The sequence below is a fragment of the Arvicola amphibius genome, chromosome 9 (genome assembly GCF_903992535.2).
Source record: "Arvicola amphibius chromosome 9, mArvAmp1.2, whole genome shotgun sequence".
In the NCBI taxonomy this organism is placed as follows: Eukaryota; Metazoa; Chordata; class Mammalia; order Rodentia; family Cricetidae; genus Arvicola; species Arvicola amphibius.
In genome coordinates, this window is record NC_052055.2 from 34,822,152 (window position 1) to 34,842,446 (window position 20,295).

General features: G+C 58.1%; 1 protein-coding gene across 4 annotated transcripts in view; it reads right to left on the reverse strand.

The window, feature by feature from the left end:
* Positions 1–1,979: 1,979 nt before the first annotated feature.
* Positions 1,980–20,295, reverse strand: part of Plec (plectin) — a 59,120-nt gene continuing 40,804 nt past the window's right edge. For all 4 annotated transcript variants that reach the window (XM_038342989.1, XM_038342993.1, XM_038342991.1 and 1 more), the window contains exons 14-32: positions 19,934–20,243; positions 19,776–19,853; positions 19,539–19,700; positions 19,247–19,351; positions 19,060–19,155; positions 18,737–18,862; positions 17,765–17,917; positions 17,513–17,667; positions 17,297–17,423; positions 17,010–17,193; positions 16,768–16,925; positions 16,467–16,645; positions 14,931–15,069; positions 14,485–14,841; positions 14,320–14,403; positions 14,025–14,129; positions 13,832–13,930; positions 9,480–12,860; positions 1,980–9,355 (exon numbers count right to left, since the gene is read on the reverse strand). In XM_038342989.1, the coding sequence (XP_038198917.1) occupies positions 3,137–9,355; positions 9,480–12,860; positions 13,832–13,930; positions 14,025–14,129; positions 14,320–14,403; positions 14,485–14,841; positions 14,931–15,069; positions 16,467–16,645; positions 16,768–16,925; positions 17,010–17,193; positions 17,297–17,423; positions 17,513–17,667; positions 17,765–17,917; positions 18,737–18,862; positions 19,060–19,155; positions 19,247–19,351; positions 19,539–19,700; positions 19,776–19,853; positions 19,934–20,243 (12,217 nt within the window). In that variant the 3' untranslated portion in view covers positions 1,980–3,136. The remainder of the gene's footprint in view (positions 9,356–9,479; positions 12,861–13,831; positions 13,931–14,024; positions 14,130–14,319; positions 14,404–14,484; positions 14,842–14,930; positions 15,070–16,466; positions 16,646–16,767; positions 16,926–17,009; positions 17,194–17,296; positions 17,424–17,512; positions 17,668–17,764; positions 17,918–18,736; positions 18,863–19,059; positions 19,156–19,246; positions 19,352–19,538; positions 19,701–19,775; positions 19,854–19,933; positions 20,244–20,295) is intronic.

The following is a 20,295-nucleotide window of genomic DNA, read 5'->3' on the forward strand; positions in this document are numbered from 1 at the left end:
TTTTGTGGCCTGCATCTTTTAAAGTTGCTGAGACTTATTTTATAGCTTGGACTCTGGCCTGGCTTAGGAGGTGTTCTGTGAGCTTTCATGTAGTATATTCTGCAGCCACTGTAAACCCAGAACAAGAATCCACAGCAAGCCAGGCGGTGGTGGCGCATGCCTTTCATCCCAGCACTTGGGAGGCACAGACATGTGGATCTCTGTGAGTTCCAGACCAGCCAGCTCTGTTACACAGAGAAACCCTGCCTCGGGGGAAAGAAGGAAAAAAATCCACAGCAAACACTGAAGACTTTGACATCTCTCCTGGGTTTTGGCTTTTAAGATAGGGTTGCACTATTAGGAACTCTCTGTGGAGACCAGGCTGCTGGCTTCCCACTCAGAGACTCACTGCCTTTGACTCCCGAGTGCTGGGATTAAAGAGATACACTTTTAGCTCTGTGTATCGGTAACTGAAGGGTGTGGAAACCTTCCACTTAGCTGTGTTCTATTTCCTCTTAAAGTTATATTGCTTTTGGCTTATGTCTGGCTTCCTGAAGCATTGTTTTAAATGCAAAAAAAAAGGTTTCATTTGGTTTACTGGCTGATCATTAAGCTCCAAGGGATCCACCTGTCTCCACTTCTCGATGATAGGTGACACACTTAACCACACCTGTTTATGTGGGCACCAGAGATTTGAGCCTGGATTCTCTTGCTGTCCTAGGAAGTGCTCTTACCCCTGTGCCGTCTTCCCATTCTCCCCTAGCATTTTATATTTGGTTGGTTTTTTGAGACAGGTGTTCTATGTGCTTTCTGCAGTCACTATAAACCCAGAGCAAGAACCCTGTAGCTCAGGCTGACCTCACTCTGTGGTGGTTTGGTTCTGAGCTCCTGATCTTCCTGCCTCTACTTCCCAGGTACTGCGATTGCAGACGTGGGCTACAGTAGCCGGTGTGCTTATATTTACTGTAACATCTCCACTGTCTGTGTGACGTCGATCCTACCGTACCAGGAGTCAGCTGATTCATAGGATGGATGCCAGGGGCAGAAGGAGGCATAGGGGAGGGGAGGGCAGAAGGAGGACACTAGGGTTGGTATCTTGAACATTCTGCAACAGGACAAGGGGACCCATCTGGAGAGAAAGCTCACTTCTCCTGGAGCAGTGGAGTCAGGGGCCAGGAAATAAAATCCAGGCTGATAAGTGGCTAGGCAGAATTTTATAGATACACACACATGATAAATATGTATGTGTGTGAGCTTATCTTATACACGTATATGTGTGTGTGTGTGTATTGTCTATTAGTGTATATGAAGCTCACTCTGCCCACCTTGCTTCAAGGCAGGGTCTCTCCTGTGTCTGCAGCCGAGATGTGTATCACATCAGCTTCGGGCTGGTTCACGTCTCCACCTCTGATCTCCCTGTACGAGTGCTGTGATGAGATGCACACCGGGGCACTGGGGTTTTTATGGGTGTGGGGGATCGAATTCAGACCATCAGACTCACACGTGGCCTCTCCCCAGGTCCTACTGCTTCTTAAACCCTTGGTTTCTGCATCTGCTTTTCCGACTTGTTCTCAACGTGTGCTTTCATGTGTGTGATCGTCCTGGATTGAGGGATTGTACTAGAAAGCCTGGGTTTTATCTGAGAAGCCCGAATTGGGAGCGAGACCTCCAGATCACATGACACAGACTTACGCTGAGTTCTGCTCCAAAGCCAGTACAGGACCGTGGAGACTAACCTCTCTGAATGGGGTGTTCCAGGCTGTCACAGGGTGGGCCAAGTGACAGGTCACCACCCGGATGAGATGGGCCACTATGCCTTCCGTACACGGCAGCCTAGCTACCATGTGGGTTTTCTTGGCTGTGAGGTCAGGCCTCAGCCTCGTTCGTGTCTCTACCCTGACCAGGACACATTTGCTGGGCCCAGAGCCTGGGACCACAGCCTCCACCCTCCCACGGATACACAGCTGGCCTAGGACCAAAGGACAAGGCGAGACCCAGAGGAAGGTTGGAATTGCTTTTATTGAGGGGCGGACACCGCAAGGCCCCGCCCATGGTCAGGTTAGTGTTCTGCCTGGCATCTCCACCTGCCACCAGCTCAAGGTTAGTGAAACATGCAAAAGCTCACTCAGAGGGTGGAGGCAGGGGCAGGCGCCACCAAGGCCAGGGGCTGGCTGGACAGGAAGAGGGTGGCACTGGCCAGGTGCTTACAGCACAGATGGGCCAGCCAGTGTCTCTGGGCCATGGAGGAGCCAGGACTCCCTAGGACAGGAGTGGGCAGCAGCACCCAGAGAGGGTTTCCACAGGTTGAGGAGTCACTGGGCCTCTGGGGTAGAAGAACCCTTCAGCCTGCCCAGCCAGAAAGTGCAATCTCCTACCCTGTGTCTGGGTCTGTAGGGCCTGGGTACAAGAAGGACACAGAAGGCACTTACAAGGGGAGCTGAGGCCGGGAGGCTGAAGCAGAGGCTCAGGTCTCGGGGTGGGGAATAAGTATGGGTGGGTGAGCTACAAAGCATAGTAGCTCCAATGGCAGCTGCAGGAGCCAGGCGAGAGGCTGGGGCCATGTCCAGGCCCTTATCTTCCCATGGGGAAGGGGCTTCTCTGGGCAGGCTGGAAGAGATGGCTGGCCTGGGACCTTTCCTTTGCCAGCAAGACCCACTGAATAGGCAGGTAATTCAGACAATTCAGACACACACTGGGGAGAGGCAGCTGGCTTGGGACAGAGGCCTCAAGAGGCCCGAGAGCTGTCTGCTCATAGGATCGTCCCCGGCTCCCCTCAGCAGCTAGGACCAGCAGGTAGACATCCAGTAGGGTGGGCTTAGAAGTCTGGGGGCCTTTCCCAGATAGAATCCTCCCAGGAGAGACAGGAGTGGTAGGCTGAGTGTCCAGCTCTGGATTCTCCAAGGCACCTAGCTGTGGTGAGTGGCAGGTAGAAAGGATTAGAGAGGCCCGAAGAGACTGGGCCAGTCCCATTTCCCGAGACACGGGCTGTCTGGACATCAGATAATATATACATATATATTAATGTGTTAGTCTGGTCTTTTTGGTTAAACTTTAGGCACCGCTTGGGAGGAAGACACCTTTACGTGTTAAAGACCCCAGCGCCTCCACAGGGAGCCTGGCCACATGCAGAGCTGGAGGGCAGGGTGCAGGCAAGGGGTCAGGCCACGGCAGACTCAGGACCCCCTAGAGAGACTGAAGGCCCTGAGGCATAGCGGCGGCCATAACTGGAGGAAGAGTAAGAGGAAGAAGAGAAGGTCATGGAGAAACCGGAGCCAGTGGCATCAAAGCTGCCGCGGCGGGAACCAGCCCGGGAGCCAGTGCGGGAACCAGTGCGTGAGCCCGTGGTGGAGCCAGAGCCGCTGACGCTGTAGGGGCTATAGTAGCCCTTGCTGGACTGTGCCGCGGCTTCCAACAGCCTCAGCCCTGTGCCCTCCTCCACCATGCTGCGGTCCAGAGCATCCTTGTAGGAGATCTTGAGCTTGGTCTTGGGGCACGTGAGGTACTTGGAGTAGGCACTGACATCACGCAGCTTCTGGGCAGTGCGGGCATCCACCGTGCCACGTTGCAGGGCCTCATCGAGGGGCACGCGGCCAGGGGTGTCAGGCTCAATCAGACCACCTGTTAGGTACTGGACTTCCAGGAAGCGCTGGCCAGCCTCGTAGTACAGCCAGCCCTTCTTCAGGGCCTGGGCAGCTGACATCTTGGTCTTGGTGCGTGGGTCCTCAAACCCACAGAAGGCCTTCTGGGCCAGATTGATGCGGTCTACCATGATCTTGTCCACAAGGCCCTTGTTGACAGCCTCGGTGACTGGGAAGCGCTCACCAGTGCTGGGGTCAATGATGCCCCCAGTGCAGGCCTGTGCCTCTAGGAGCCGCTGACCAGTGATGTTGTCGACCAGGTTGCGGTGCATGGCCTCCGTGATGGACACCTTCTCCAGAGTCTCTGTGTCCAGGATGCCAGCCACTGGGCCAGTCTCCTCGGTAGGATCAGACCAGGAGGCTAACTGGGTCCTAGAGACGGCAGGGCTGATGGGATAGGAGGAAGATGAGCCCACAGACGAGGAGCGGGAGCGGAAGCCACCAGCATTGCCGGAGAGCATGTCAGCAAACTCAGTGATGGAAAGTGTACCAGCACGGTACTGGTCCAGTGCTGAGCGGTCAATGAAGTTCTTGGTGATGGCATCGTCGATGTCATACTGTCGGCCCGAGCGTCGGTCAATGATCATAGATTTGACCACGCCGTCTGAGGAGGAAATGGTGATTTCTTCCCATTCGCATTCCTGCTCTGACAGCTCCAGGTATGTCTGGTGATCAATGAGGCCCTTGCGGTAGGCCTCATACACTGACATCTCCTTGCCTGTCTCAGGGTCCACGATCACCACACGGCGCTTGCGCACTGAAGACTTGGAGGATGTCTTCCGCTCGCGCTTCTTCTCCTTCAGTGGCAGGAGACACAGGCCAGTCTGGGGGTCAGTGATGCAGCGCTCCATCAGCTGCAGGTAGGTGAGGTTCTCCTCCGTGTTGGGGTCAAAGAAACCCTTGGTGTCATCTGAGGGATCGGTCAGGATCTCATTCATCTCCTCATCGAAGAGGCCACGCTTATAGGCCACCTCCACAGGTAGCCGGTGGCTCTCCTCGGGGTCGATGATGCCACCGGTGGCAATCTGAGCCTCTAGCAGACGGATGCCATGGTCCTTCAGGATGAGGCCCTTCTTCATGGCCTGGAAGAGGGAGATGAGTTTTCCAGAGTAAGGATCCTTGTAGCCAGTGACGGCACGCTCAGCTGACAGCAGCTTGTCTTTGAACTCGGGACCCACAATGCCCATACGCACAGCCTCCTCCACAGTCAACTTGAGTCCCTTGATAGGGTCAATGACATAGCCAGTGGCTGCCTGTGCTTCCAGGAGCTCAAAGGCTGTACCCGGGCGAATAATGCCCTTCTTCATGGCCTGGTACACTGAGAGCCGCTCCTTGGTAGCATCAACAAAGACTCCGGCAATGCAGCTGGTACCCTCAAGGAACTTCTGCAGGTTCTTGGTGACCTCCTCAATGGAGGTGAGGCCTTCTTGCAGCTGTAGTGCTGTGGCCTCGTCCATGACCTGGGACCGCACCAGCTCCTCCACGGTGATCTGCTTGCGCAGGCCACGGAAGGTCAGCTTGCGGGCATCAGAGAGTGGCAGGAGCATCTGGCCACTGTTGTCATCGCGGCGGCACCGCTTGAGCAGCTGTGTGTAGCTGAGGCGCTCATCCGTGGAGGGATCCACATAGCTGCGCACCTCACTGGGCTCCGACAGCTGGTCATGCGTGTCCTTATTGAGGTAGCCACGCTGGTAAGCCACCTCCAGAGGGAGGTGGAAACCCAGACGGGGGTCCACAATACCTCCTGTGGCTAGCTGGGCATCCAGCAGCCTCAAAGCCTCCTCAGCAGGGATCAGCTCCTTCTTCATGGCCTGGAAGAGCGAGATGGTCTGTTCGGTATAGGGGTCACGGTAGCCAGTAACAGCCCGCTCTGCGGACAGCAGCCGATCATGCAGCTCTGGGCCTACCAGACCCTTCCGCACGGCCTCATCCACAGTCAGCCGCTCACCCTTCACAGGGTCCAGCAGGAAGCCCGTGGCTGCCTGTGCTTCAAGCAACAAGCGGGCCACCTCAGCACTCAGCAGCCCCTTCTTAAGGGCCTGGTAGATGGTTAGGGTCTGCCTGGAGCCAGGAAGGTAGACACCGGCCACGGAGCCTGTGCCATAAAGGTAGCGCCAGGCAGATTCCATCTCCAGAACCTCACGGAGGCTCTTGGTGCCCTCCCGGAAGAGGTTGTAGGTCTCGAGGGAGATGATCCGGGCCTCGTACAGGTCTTCGGCAGTGAGGCGGCGGCGCACGTAGTCGTAGGAGGCAAGGTTCTGCTGGCGGATGATCTCAGTCTTCTCGATGATTTCAATGATGATGATGATCATGCGCTCTTTGGTCACCCGGCCAGCCTGAAAGTCAGCCATGAGCCGGGTTCGCTGATCCTCTGGGATCATGTCGGACTGCATTACCTCCCACAAGGACATGGAGGAGCCACCATGGCTGCCACCACCAGGGATGTCTATCTGTGTCTCCTCGAACGCCCTCCTAGTCTCCTCCTCCGTATACACCTGTGTGGTCTCCACCACCTCGGTCTTCTCGGCCCCTCTGAGTGGCAGGAGGCGCAGGCCTGTCTCGGGGTCCTCCACACAGCGCTTCAGCAGCTGCAGGTAGGTGAGGTTCTCATGCGTGTTGGGGTCGAAGAAGCCCTTGGTGTCGTCACTTGGATCTGCCAGCACACGGTTCATCTCCTCATCCAAGTAGCCACGCTGGTAGGCCACGTCCACGGGCAGGCGGTGGCTGTGCACAGGGTCAATGATGCCACCTGTGGCGATCTGAGCCTCCAGCAGGCGGATGGCGTGTTCCCTGAGGACCAAGCCCTTCTTCATAGCCTGGAACAGTGAGATGGTGGTGCCTGAGTAAGGATCCTTATAGCCAGTGACCGCCTTCTCAGCTGACAGTAGCTTCTCATGGAGCTCGGGGCCCACGACTCCCGCCTTGACAGCCTCATGGACGTACAGACGTTGGTTCCGCACAGGGTCCACTAGAAAGCCAGTGGCTGCCTGGGCCTCGAGCAGGAGTGTGGCTGTGCTGGCTGTGAGGAGACCACGGCGCATAGCCTCATAGATGGTGACTTTCTCCTTCGAGTCCTCCAGGTAGATGCCAGCCAGGCAGCCGCTGCCTTGCAGCAGGGTCCGCACAGAGTCCACCTCGGACAGATCTTTGACTGTCGTCTTGCCATCCTTGAGCTGGTCAAACTGAGCTCTGTTGAGGATCTTGGCAGCCAGGAGCTCACTGGCTGGCACAGGGGCACGGAGGCCACTGAAGGACAATCGCTCCTGCCGCTGGGTCTCCACCTCCTCCACAATAGTGATAAGAATTTTGATGACCTTCTCGACGGTGACCTTGCCTGTGCGGAACTGCCGGAGCAGCTCCTGCCGCTGCTCCTCGGTGAAGTACTCAGAGCTTATGAGTTCCCACACTGTCATTGTTCTGCCCTTGAAGCTGCCCACGGGAACCTCAACTGTGGCCTTCTCCAGTGTCTCACGGGCCTGGAGCTCAGAGTAGACCTCCTCCTGCCGGGCCCGGACAGCATTCTCTGAGAGTGGCAGCAGGCTCAACCCGGTCAGCTGGTCAGACTGGCACCGCTGCTGGAGCTGGCTGTAGGTTACTGGCTCCCGAGTACTGGGGTCAAGGTAGACTCTGGCATCATCCCTGGGTGACAGCAGGGCCTTGTTGGTCTCTTTGTCCAGGTAGCCCCGGGTGTAGGCAACATCCAGTGGCACACGATGGCTCTTGCTTGGGTCTACAATGCCACCAGTGGATAACTGGGCATCTAGCAGGCGCAGTCCCTGTTCCCGGGGGATGAGACCCTTCTTCAGGGCCTGGAACAGTGAGACACTCTGTCCTGAGTAGGGATCCCTATAGCCCGTCACAGCCTTCTCAGCCGACAAGAGCTTCTCATGCAGCTCAGGACCCACTAGGCCAGCGCGCACCGCCTCATCCACAGTCAGCCGGGCACTAGTGGCAGGGTCGATGATGTGCCCAGTGCCAGCCTGGGCCTCCAGCAAGGCCACAGCCACATCTGGCTGCAGCAAGTCTTTCTTCAAGGCCTCGTAGATGCTCAGTTTCTGCCCTGCTTCTTCCAGCCACACACCGGCAATGACATTGGTACCCCGCAGGGCCCGCCTCACGCTGTCTGCCTCGGCCACCTCCCGCACAGAACGCTCACCCCGTTGCAGCTGCTGGTAGAGTTCTTGGTTGATGACCCCACTGTCCAGGAGCTCCGCAGCAGGCACGAGGGCACGGAGCCCCTCGAAGCAGAGCTGGCTCTTCCGCTCGTGTTCCTCCACCACCGTGATGACAATCTTGATAATCTTCTCCACTGTGATGCGGCCTGTACGGAACTGCCGCAGCAGGTCTCGCCGCTGCTCCGCGGTAAAGTACTCAGAGTTGATGATCTCCCAGATGGTCACAGTCTTACCCTGGAACTTGCCAAACGGTGCAGACACAGTGGCCTTCTCAAAGACGTCACGGGCCTCTGTATCAGTGTACACCAGCTCGCCGCCTTTGGCAGCCTTATCTGTGAGCGGCAGGAGACGCAGGCCAGTCTCAGGGTCTTCCACACAGCGCTCTAGCAGCTGCAGGTAGGTGAGGTTCTCATGCGTGTTGGGGTCGAAGAAGCCCTTGGTATCGTCATTCGGGTCAGCCAAGATGCGGTTCATCTCTTCATCGAAGTAGCCACGCTGGTAGGCCACGTCCACGGGCACGCGATGGCTGTGTACAGGGTCGATGATGCCACCTGTAGCAATCTGAGCCTCCAGCAGGCGGATGCCATGGTCCCTGACGATGAGGTCCTTCTTCATGGCCTGAAAGAGGGAGATCTGCTCACCCGTGTAGGGGTCCTTGTAGCCGGTGACAGCACGCTCGGCCGACAGGAGCTTGTGGTGCAGTTCAGGACCCACAACCCCCTCCTTCACAGCCTCATTGACAGTCAGCCGCCGGTTCCGAACAGGGTCCAGCAGGAAGCCTGAAGCCGCCTGGGCCTCCAGAAGGATAAGAGCTGTTCCAGGGCTAAGCAGCTGCCTCTGCAGGGCTGTGTAGACACTCAGTTTCTCATTGGTGGGCTTCAGCAGCAGTCCTGCAATGCTGCTGCGGCCCCTCAGGTACTGGCGCACATCTTCCCGCTGCATGAGCTCAGTCACTGTGGTGTGGCCCTGCACTAACCGCTGCAGTTCCTCCATGCTGAGAATGCCTGCTTCCTGTAGCTGCTGAGCTGGCACCTTCTGACGTAATCCCTCAAAGGTGTGCTCAGGTTCCACCTCCACGGATGGACCGTCGAGGGCATCACGGCCATTGGGCAGGGCTTTTGCAGCAGCAGCCTGAGTGGTGGCGATCTCCTCAGAGTGTGCCAGTGCAGCTCGGTGCTCTTCCTCTAGGCGCTGCAGCCGTTCACGCAGCCTCTGGTTCTCCTCAGCCAGCAGCTTCTCCTGCTGCTGCCGCTGCTGCTCCAAATGTTGCAGCTCCTCTTGCTTACGCCGCACACCATCCTCTGCCTCGCGCTGCCGCCTCCTGGCTTCCTCCATGCTGGCCACCAACTCCTGTTTCTCCTGCTCCATCTGCCGCTGCTGCCGCTGCTGCTCCTCACGGAGCTGTTTTGCTTTTGCCACCTCATCCTGGAAAAGCTGTTCCAGCTTGGCCTTCTCCTGCTCGATGAAGCGTTCCCGTTGCAACAGGCTATCTTTCTCGGAGAGAAAGCTCTTCTGCAGGGCCTGTGTCTCCTGCAGTATCTGCTCCTGCTGCACCGTCTGCATCTGTTGGGGATGGGAAAAGGGTCAGCTCTCAGGGAGGATGGAGACCCAGAAGCACTCACCGCCAAGGGTAGACCCTCCCTGCCACCCAGCCCGCCCTTCCGCCTGTGAGGAGGGAGGGCGGTACCTCCTCAGACTTGAGCTGCAGCAACTTGGCCTCTTGCTTGAGCTTTTCTTTCTCACGCTCCAGCTCAGCAATGGCCTCCCTCAGACGCTCGGCATCATGATCACTCTGCTGTCGCTGGATCTCCAGCGTCTGCACCAATGTCACCTTCTCCTGTGTAGCTAGCTCAGTGCGGTGCAGCTTTTCCCCAATCTCTTCAGCCTGCTTCCGGAAGCGCTGGGCATCCTCCTCTGCCCGGGCCTGAGCTCGGCTCATCTCAGCCATGCGCAGCTTGAGGCGCTCAGCCTCTGCACTCATTTCCAGCTGCCGCTGCCGCTCTGCCTCCAGAGTCCGCTGGAAACCCTGCGTCTCCTCTACCAACTGCTGCGCCATCTGCTCCTTGTCCTCCTGCAGCCGCCGGGCCTGCTCCTGCGCAAGCTCCTTCTGCTGCTGTAGCAGCTCGGCCTCAGCCTTCAGCCTCGTGGCTTCCTGCACTGCCTGCATCTTTTCCTTGAGCATTTTCTCTGCCAGGGCCCGCTGCTGCGCCAGGTCCTCCTCCGCTAGCTGCCGCAGCCGTGCTGCCTCCTGGGCAGCCACACTCAGCCGGGCGGCCTCCTCCGCCACCTGTTTCATCTTCTCAGCCTCTTCCTCCAGGAAGCGCTGGGTGTTGTCCTTGTCGCGCAGGATGAGTGCCCGGTTTTCAGCCTCGATGCGAGCCTTGAGCTTGCCCAGCTCCTCCATCTGCACGCGGACAGAGAAGAGCTCCTCCTCTACCTGGCTCCGCTGCCGCGCTGCCTCTGTTACCTCGGCCTTTAGCCGCTGCAGCTCCTCGTCCAGGATGCTCTTCTGGTGGTCCGTTTCCTCTAGCTGCAGTCTCAGAGTCGTCAGCTCCTGCTCAACCTGGGCCTTCTGCCGCAGGGTCTGCTCCGCAAACTTCTTATGTTTCTCCATCTCTGCGTCAGCTGCTTGCTTCTGTTTCAATGCCGCCTGCTCTGCCTGCGCCCGACGTGCTGCCTCCTGCTCGGCTTCCTTGCGCAGCTTCTCTGCGGCTGCCTGTGCCTGAGCCCGGGCCTGTGCCTGCTCCTCCGCTGACTGTTTCAACCGCTCTGCCTCTTCTACTTGCTTCCGTGACTGTGCAGCCTCCCGTTCTGCCTGCTCCCGGGCCTCCTCCGCCTCTTCAGCAGCTCGCCGGGCTGCCTCTGCCTCACTCCGCAGCCGCTCCAGCATGTTCTGCTCTTGCTGAAGTGTCTGCTGCAGTTCCTCTTCTCGCTGTTGCACCACAAAGGCATGTGCCTTCTCCTCTGCCTGCAGTCGTTTCTGGGCAGCCTCCTGGGCCAGCTGCAGTTGCCTTGCTGACTCCTGCTCTGCTCGTTCTCGCAGGCGCCGGGCTTCTTCCACCTTGGCCTTGAGCCGCTCGACTTCCTCCAGCGCAACCTTGCGCTGGCGTGCAGCTTCCTCCTCAGCTGCCAGGCTCTTCTGCACACGTTCCTCAGCCTCCCGGCGCTTCTGCTCCTCCTCAGCTGCCAACTGCCGCTGCCTAGCTGCCTCCTGCTCTGCCTGTTCCTTGCTGCGCATTGTGTCCTCAGCATTGCTACGAATGCGGCCTAGCTCCAGCTCCAGCTCCGCCTTGCCAGCGGCAGCTTTCTCAAAGCTCACCTTCAGCGCCATGATCTCCTCCTCCACTTGTCGCCGCTGCCGCAGCGTGTCCTCCACCAACCCCTTTTGCCTCTCTAGCTCACTCTCTGATGCCTTGCGCAGCTGGGCCAAGCGCTCCTCTATGTCAGCCTTGTGCTGTGCAGCCTGCTCCTCCAGACGCCGCCGCTGGAAGGCCTCATCTTCAGCCAGGCGCCGCAGGCGCTCATTCTCGGCCTCCTTCTCTTTGAGGGCAATCTCTGCCTCGGTCTTGAGCCTGGTGGCCTCACTGATGGCAGCCAGTTTCTCAGTAAGTACTCGCTCTGCCTCAGCCCGCTGGCGAGTTGCATCCTCCTCGGCCAGCTGCCTCTGCCGCTTGGCCTCCTCAGCCAGGGCACGCAGACGAGCAGCCTCCTCGGCCAGCTCTCGAAACCTGTCCGCCTCGGCCTCTAGCCTCTGCTTAGACTTCTCATTGGTAGAACGAGACTCTTCCTCGGCTCGTGCCTTGCTGGCCAGCAGCACCTCCATCTCTGCCCGCACCTTGGCCAACTCGGCCTCCAGTTCCTGGCGCTTCTGTGTGGCAGCAGTTGCTTCCCGCTGTAGCCGGGCCAGCTCCTCTTCTAGCAGCTGCCGCTGCTGTTCACCCTGCTCTGTCTCAGCCCGCAGGCGGATCAGCTCCTGCTCTGCAGCCAGGCGCTGCTGCGCAGTGCCCTCCGCCAGCTGTCGCTGCTTCTCCAGCTCCTGTTCGGCCAGCTCTCGCTGCCGCACAGCCTGTTCCTCTGCCTTGCCACGTCGCCGTGCTTCGCGCTCTGCCTCTTCTTTCTGCTTCTCTGCATCGGCCTGTGCCAGGCTCTTCTGCTGAGCCACCTCTTCCGCCTGTAGCCGCAGCCTCAGCGCTTCATTGGCCTTCAGCTGCCAGCGCTCCAGTTCCCGCTCAGCCTCCTCCCGGGCTCGTTCGGCCTCAGCTTGTTGCTGTGCCCGCCGTTCAGCCTCCTCCCGCAGCTGTGTCACGGTCACATGCTCCTCCTGCAGGGTGCGCTCTAGCTGTGCTGTCTTCTCTGCAAAGGATGCACGCTTGCTCTGCAGTTCCGCCTCTGCACTGCGCTGTGCCGTCTCCAGAGCCACCTGCACTTGGCGTGCCCTCTCTGCCTCAGCTTGGCGCAGCCGCCGTTCAGCCTCCTCGGCCTGCAGTCGCAGTTCTTCCAGGGCCTGCAGGGCCCGCTGCTTCTCTCGAGCTGCCTCAGCTTCAGCCTTCACACGCAGGGCAAGCTCTGCCTCTGCTTGCCTTTTGCGCTGGCTCTCATCTTGCACCTGTCTTCGCAAGCGCTCAGCTTCCTCCTGAGCCTGCCGTTTCTGTGCTTCGGCCTCCTCGGCTCGTGCTCGCAGAGCCTGTAGCTCACCCTCTGCCCCCCCACGCTGGCGCTCGGTTGTCTCCAGCTGCAGGCGCACTACACGGATCTCTTCCTCAATGCGCATCCGGCTGCGTTCTGCAGCCTCCACCTGTTGGGCCTTGGCCTGGATCTCTGCCTCTGAGCTCTGCCGAAGATGCTGCAGCTCCTCTTGGATGCTGCGCTTCTGCTGCTGTGCGTCCACCGCTGCCTCCTCACGTCGCGCCACCTCCTCCTGCATGCGCCGCTGCAGTTCTTGTGCTTCCAGCTCCGCCTGTGCCTTAGCCTTGGCATGTGCCTCAGCTAGCTGTCGCTGCTTCTCCAGCGCAGCCTCTACCTCAGCCAGTCGCTCTCGTTCCTCTGCCCGCTGTTGCTCAGCCAGCCTCTGCGGCAGCAGCAGAGAGAGGAAGAGCGTGAGTGTAGGGAGGGTGCCAGGCGCTCACATTACACGGAAGGTACCACCACAGTTCACTTGGACAGCACGATTTGGGGGGAAGAGGGAGGACAGAGGTTCCAACCCAGCCAAGGAGACAGCGTGCACCCGCCCAGGGTACTTGGGCAGCGAGCATAGCGGCCCCACCATGCTCACCAGCCTGGGGAAGGAGGCCCAGGCGTCCTCCCCTCTTCCCGCAGACAGGCGACGGAGACAGATGGACAGGGGGAGAGAAAGAGAGCAAAGCAGGAGGCTTGCAGAGCCTGCAAGCCATACCCACCACACCACAGTCCTGCCTGAATCCTACCAGACCCTCTCAGACCTGGTTCCCACAAAAGGACCTCTCCCCTCACAGGGAGCGGGGTTGTTCCCAAAGCCCAGTGGGGCGGGGACATGGTGAGGCAGCCAAAGTAGGGACAGCCGTGCAGACCAGATCCAGCACAGAAGGCCTTTTAAGCCGGCAAACCAGGAGCAAAGAGTAGGTAGGGCTATAAGCAGGCCCACAAGGCCACCTGGGACGTAGGGAACTAGACAGATGGCACCATGCCTGGCCAAGTTACTCTGAGACGCCCCTCTCCAAACCCCACAACAGCATACACCAACTCTTCCTAGGGCAAGAGCCCCAGTGACATCAACACAGAATCCCCAGGAAGAGCATGTATGTGAGCCAGAGGGATGCATGTAGAAACAAAAAGAAAGGGCGCACTAGCCACCAGGCGAGAGCAGAGCCGAGCCGGATCAAGTGGGGGCCTAAAGGAAGGGCGACCTGGGGAGCCGTGCTGGGATGGGGTACTGGGCAGCCCTGGGCATGGGGCTTGGAGTGAACTGTAACAAGTGGTCTCAGACAGGTGCCTAGGGACTGCATTTGCAGTCAGGAAAAGGGACTTCCCCCACCCTGCCCACACGGCCCGAGGCATACATACCTCTTCCTCTTCCATGCGGCGCAGCGTCTCACTGATGAACTTGATGTACTGACTTGTGAGTGTGGTCAGCTCACTGTAGCGTGTACGCAGATCCACATACTGGGAGAGAGGAGAATGCCCATCAATAACTGAGAGCCCCCTGAGCCCCCTGTAGCCCCCTGCTCAGCTGAGGCCTGGCCCACCTCCATCCTACCTCTTGGATGACACTCTCCGATCCAGACTGAACCTTGGGCTTCTTAGCTGGGGAAGCCACGGGCTCAAGCTGCGCCTTGTAGGTTACCAGCTGGAGTTCATAGTCCTACAGACACACAAGGCAGTCAGCTGCCAGCTCTACAGTCTGGTTGCCTGCGCCTGGATCCCCAGGTTGTCTCACAAGCTTTCTCTGGCACAGTCCAGGCTTGTGAGGGCCACTCAAGAGTCCAGTGCCTGCTCAACTCGCAAGTGGGCCCCGGGTTTGAGTTTTGGAGCCTGCAGCGGGGAGGCCTCACCTTGATTGCATTGATGTACTGCTTGGCGAACCGCTGACACTCCTCCACCTTCTCGCCGTGCCGCTCGATCTCCTCAAGCAGGGCCTGAGGGAGAGAGGGAGGGAGGGGTTAGCGTCGAGCTACAGGCTGCACCCTGCAACATGCCACGCCTATCGGGGGTCCTACCTTCTCCTGGCGCAGTTGTTCTCGGGCAGCCTGGCTGTTGGGTATTGGCACGGCCTGGATCTGTTCTTGCCGCTTCTTGGCATCCTGCAGCCAGGAGCTCAGTGGGTCTGCGCTCTCACGGTAGTAGCGGAGTTGGCGGCCCAGCTGTTCAAGCTCCCGCTGTCGCACATCAGTCTGGGCTAGCACAGCCTGCCAGCGCTCCAGCAACTGAGTGACGCGCTCTCTCCAACGTTCCACTTCCACATCCCGTTCCCCGTGCCGCTGCTGTAGCCGTTCACCAACTTCCTGGGCCCCCCGCAACTCATCTCTTAGGGTGTTGAATACAGGCTGCTGTGCTTCTGCCTGGGCCCGCAGTTTCTATTGGGTAAGGCAGGGTGGGTATCACTTATTTTAACACAGACTCCTACTGAACCTGTCCCCAGTGAAGCACAAGTTTCCAATGCTACCTTCAGTGAGGCCTTGGTGGCTTCAAGCTCTTGGAGCGTGGCAGGCACAGCCTGGGCCTCCTTGAGCTGCTCCTCATGGGCTTTAAGCACCTCCTCGGCCCCCTGGGTACTGCGGATTACCAAGCTGATGGTCTTAAGTCTAGGTAGGAGAGAGAGAGAGAGACTCAGTCAGGAAATAGACGAGTGTTCAAGCAACACACCCTAGACAAAGGAACTGGAGCCGCTCAGTACTTCCTGCTATGCCCATACCCTACCTGGCCAGACAGAGCAGTGGTCACATAAGCTAGCTGACCCGGAGGGAGGATGCTCCAGTTAGGAGCAGCAGATTCTTCAGTCCTGGAGCAGGTGATAGCACCTGCAGCACAGTCCTCAACCTCCAGCTCAAGACTGGCTGAGCACACAGGAAGTAGAACAGAGCCCAGAGCCTATCCTAGCACTGCATTAGCATTTGTTAATGAGGAGTGGATTCAGGGCCTGGAGAGATGGCTCAGTGGTTAGGAGACTGAATGCTCTTCCAGAGGACCGGGGTTCAATTCTCAGCACCCACGTGACAGCTCACACCTCTCTGTAATTCCAGTTCCAGGGGATCTGAAACCCTCATACAGGCATAATACCATAATGCAGGTAAAATACCAATGCACATAAAATAAAAATAAATTATCTAAAAATAAAAGTAAAGGCTGGATGCACTATGTAATACAGGAAGCAATGCATGCTGGAAGTAAATGCTGAGGGCACAAGGCTTCTGAAAGCCAGGCCCTATGGATGTATCTACTGTGCCTCTGAATCAAAATATGCTGGGAAAAAAAAATAACAGAAAAAAAAAGCGCAGAAACTCTGCAGGTAGGCACAGGAGGATAGGCAGAAGGGGCTGGGCTCCAGAAAGGCTCTCGTGCCACCAAGAGCTCAAGCAAGGAACGATCCTAAAGGGATGAGGTCAAGAGGCCTGAGGAGCATCTTGCTGCCCTGCCCCTCTAATATCTTAATGATGCTCCTCTTAGGTCTCCATGTTTCTCCACCAAGAAGCTCATCCAACGTTCAAACTCACAGATGCCCTCCTTCCTCATAGCAGACTGGTCCTTCCTCGTGAGCCCACCAGCCCGGCCACACCTCATGGCATCTCTCCCTCCCTCCTCCCTCCTTCCTTCCTCCCTCCCTTCTTCCTTCCTCCCTCTCTCCTTCCCTCCTCCCTCCCATCTGTACTCCCTTCTACTCACAACGTGGAGCAACCTCTGCTCCAACCCATCCTCTCCCCTCACTATTCACTGAGCTGGCTCCCACACCTCACATCCCATCATCAAGAAGATCTATGGCTATGATCTTCAAACTGCATCGGGCTCTGAGCATTCCTTACCACCTCAAGCTGCTGTGCGGTTACAAACCCACGCCCCCTATCCCCTAGCCAGACTGTCCAACGGCCCTCGCTGCCGCTTTACACCCCCACCCTCATCTTTCCTCTACTCAGAACGTGTCTGCAGTCACTGCCCTCATGGGAGGAGGCCGTCTGGACCCCAAAACCTGCACAGGGACACTCACTTCTCCAAGTAGATGGCAGATAAGCTCCGGACCTGTTCCAGCTTGCCCAGGGTCAGTTCCAACTCCGAGCGCAGGGTGGGAGCAGCAGGTGACGGCTCTGGCAAGGCTAGAACTTTCTCAGCCTCAGCAGAGAGGCGGGCGACTCCCTTGCCCAGCCCCTCCACCTCAGCCTGGGCTTTCTGCAGAGAGAACAGATAGGAGCACACTGACCAGCAGAGTCTAACAACCAGCTTTCCCTTGAGGGTGAGGTTGCGGGGGGTTGGGAGGAAGGAAGTGAGATATAAATGGGGACTGCGCCTGCCTGTTGCTCAGCGATGCGCTGGGCACACTCCCGTGCAGGTTCTTTGTCCAGTGGTAGCCGCAGACGGTGCACGGTCCGGGTCTCACAGGCCTCCAGTTGCAGCCGAATGTCCTTGAGCTCCGAGATGCAACGCTGACAGCGAGACTCCTCTTGCTCGCCTGGGGAAGCAACCAGGTTAATCAGAAATGGCCTGCCTACAGCCCGCCTCCCTGCCGCCCCACAAGGCCTTGCCCATCACATACCCTGCTCTAGGCTTTGTAGTAGCTGCTGGTAGTGGCGGCTGCAAGATCCATACTCGCGTTCTGCCACCAGCCGGTCCTCGGGCCCGAAGCCACCAGCATCCTGGCTGTCTCGAAGGAAGGCCTGGTAGTGCGACTCCAGGCTGCGCAGAGCTTGGCGCTGCTCCTCCGGCTTCAGTGTACGGAACTGGAGGTGGCACACGTCGTTGGGAATGGTGCCAGGCCAAATGGTGCCCACAAAACACTATCATCCATCCTCCCTGGTACCCGTGGCCAGTGTGCAGTCCTACCGTGACGAGTGACCAGGAGCGGATGAGCTGTATGTCACGACTGAGGCTCTGCCACGCCAGAAGGCTCTTCATGTCCACGTGCAGCTGGTGCCAGAGTGTGACCAGGGCCTGATGCTGGGCCTCCAGTCTAGGAGACAGGGACCATGTTCAGGAGCGTCCAGAACCCTCCTCACGGCAAACAACCTGCCTACAGCCATGAACCCTGAGGTTACCCACCTAGTGACAGCTTCTTGGGCCTCCTGGTTTGGTGGTGGAACAAGAAAGCACACTGAAGGCACAGCAGCCTCACTACTGGGACTGCTGAGTACCTTCCAGTGGGATGGCTGGGCAGGACCCACCAGCTGGCATTGGTCACCCTTGTGCACAGTCACCTGGGAGAGTCAGAGTAGTAAAGAACATAAGCAAAGTAAACTATGCCCTGGCCAAGCCATCCCATCTGGCTTGTGCACAGCCCAGCCCAGCTCTTACCTCCACCTGCTTGTAGTCACACACAGCCAGCAGAGGCACGTGGCCCCGCACGGGGTAGGCAGGATTACGTGGCTTCAACTGCACAATGGCCTTGGCCCGCTTAGCCAGGCCTGAGAGGTGCCCCTTGTATTCATTCAGCTGCTCCTTCTCATCCTGTAGGGAGGGGAGGCTCAGGGTTAATCCATCTCGCTTCAGATGCAGAGATACCTGACTCAGAAAGCAGCAGACACCCCCAGTACCCTGTCTAGGGAGGCTTTTGATGCTAGGAATGAGGGCACTTAAAGGCAGGTACAGTTGCAAGAGGGTACAGGCTTCCACAGGTTGATTCCACTGACCTCCTTTCTTCCAACCAAGACTAGGTACCCCACCCCTACCCTACCCAAGGCCACTCCTGCATCCTCTAAAGAAGGAAGCTGGTCTACTTACAAACCAGCCCCCGCAATGACCTCGTCCTTGCTCTCTCCCCTTCTAACTGTAAAAGAAGGTCATCCTCCTCCCCCATCTAACCTGAAGGGAGCAGAGGAAGAAGAAACCTCACCAAGTTCTCCCATCCTCTCAGGTAAGTACTGTAGCTGGTCCAGTCTCTGCAGATCATAGAACCAGCTTCCTCCTCTCCCCTCTGCCTCTAGGACTCCCTATCCAGAGTACTGAGACTATTGGAGATACCCCCAACCATGCCCTAGTGTATATGGGCACCACGGCCAGCTGCCCAGCTGCCCCTCACAGCACTGCAGCTATGCCTGCTCCAATCATTGATGCCTATCCACCACAGAGCTGCTGACAGCTCTACTCAGGTAGAGGGGAGTGGTCCATGCCAGCCCACCAGCCTGGCACTCATCTTTCTGTTTGCTGCACAGCTGCACCCCTGTGTGTCTCCTTGGTCTTGCTGGCCTTCCACCCCATCCACAGGTACCCACAGAGCCCACATTCCATCTAGTCTGTCCCTCTGTTTCTTGTTCACATCTGCCTCACCTGGGCATCCTGCAACAGGTCCTCCAGCCTGGTGACGGTGATGGAGCGGTCACAGGTGTACTTCCTGCGCAATGTCTCCTGTAGTTTCTGCAACTGTTCCTCTGCCTCCCGTACGTCCGAGAAGAACTAGGGCAGCAGGAAGGGTCACACAAAGCTGACAAGCCCAAACCCCAGGCAAGCAAAGGCCAAGAAGCCAGGGACGAGGTATTGGAATCCCCCAAGGAGGACTAGCAGTCAGGGCTACACATATGTCAGGGGGCTATGGGGGCTCTTCCAGGGTACTGCAGCTGAGCCACAGGAGACAGAGGCGCTCTGGCCCTCACCTGGAAGTACGCTGTGTTCTCTTTCAAGTGTGCTTCAATGCAGCAACACAGCTGTAGCATCCAGCTCCACTGGGTCTGCAGGGCAGCCTGGAAGGACTGGAGACAACACGGTCCTTAGACACCACCCCCACGCCATCAGTCCCATCACCCCTACCGAAGCTCATAAGCCTTGCAGCCGTGCCCCCACCTCCACTGTGGGCCGGGCAGGATGGTCCTCCCGCAGCAGCCGGTCCCCAGTATTCTGGATCTCCTTGATTTTCTTTTCCTTCATTTCCAGTTCACGCATCAGGGCCTGACAAAAAAGGAAAGAGTCTCAGGGACAATTTCAGGAAGGCTGTAAATGTAAGGCAAGTCCCACGCCCGTCTCCACAGAGCCCTGAAGCTGAACTCTAGGGGCTCCCGACCGTGGGAGACAATAGGGATGTGAGTGAGAAGGGAGAGGTGGATACAGCAGTACTGTGAAGAAAAAGCTGCCTCACCGAGTAACTCTCCTTCTTGGCAGCCATGTTGGTGTTGCGGTCACTCCAGTCAAAGCCCACTTCCTCCTCTTCCTTCTCATTCAGCCACATCAGCTCCTTGGTAGCTGCTGCCACAAACCCGTGCAGGCTCTCCAGGGACCGGAGGCGGGCCTTGGAGGAGTTCTTTAAGTAGGAAGGAATGAGTCAGCTGACTGCTGCTGCCCACCCTTCCCAGCCACCTGCAGTCCCACCACTCACCAGCAGCTTTGCATACTGCAGGTCCAGGCGACCCAGGCAGTCTCGGTAGGCACCCCGGGTGGCAGGGGAGAGCTGGCTCTGCAAAAGAGAGGAGCGTAAGGTCTGCAATGGCCCGGGCCTAGCCCATAACCATCGCCTACCCCAAGTGTCCTGCTTACCTCATCATTCCGTGCCCGCTCGATCTTGGCCCGGAATTCCTCAATAGACTGATGCATGCCTCTGTGGCTTCCCAGCTGGGCCTCTACACTAGGCAAGTCCACGCCCCACTCAGCACTGTCTATTCGACGCTGGTTCTCCTCTACCCACGCCAGCAGGTCTTGCAGGTAGCGTAGTGTAGAGTCCTCTAGATCTGGGCGCCTCTGTGTACTCTGCAGGGTCACTTGGGTCACAGGGGCAGCCACTCCTGCCTTCAGCCGGAGGTTGTACTCGGTGCGGATGGCTACCAGGCGCTCGTGCAGACGATACACCCTGAGAAGGCATGCGAGTTGGCAAGAGGGTCAGGTGTGTCTCAGGCCGCCTA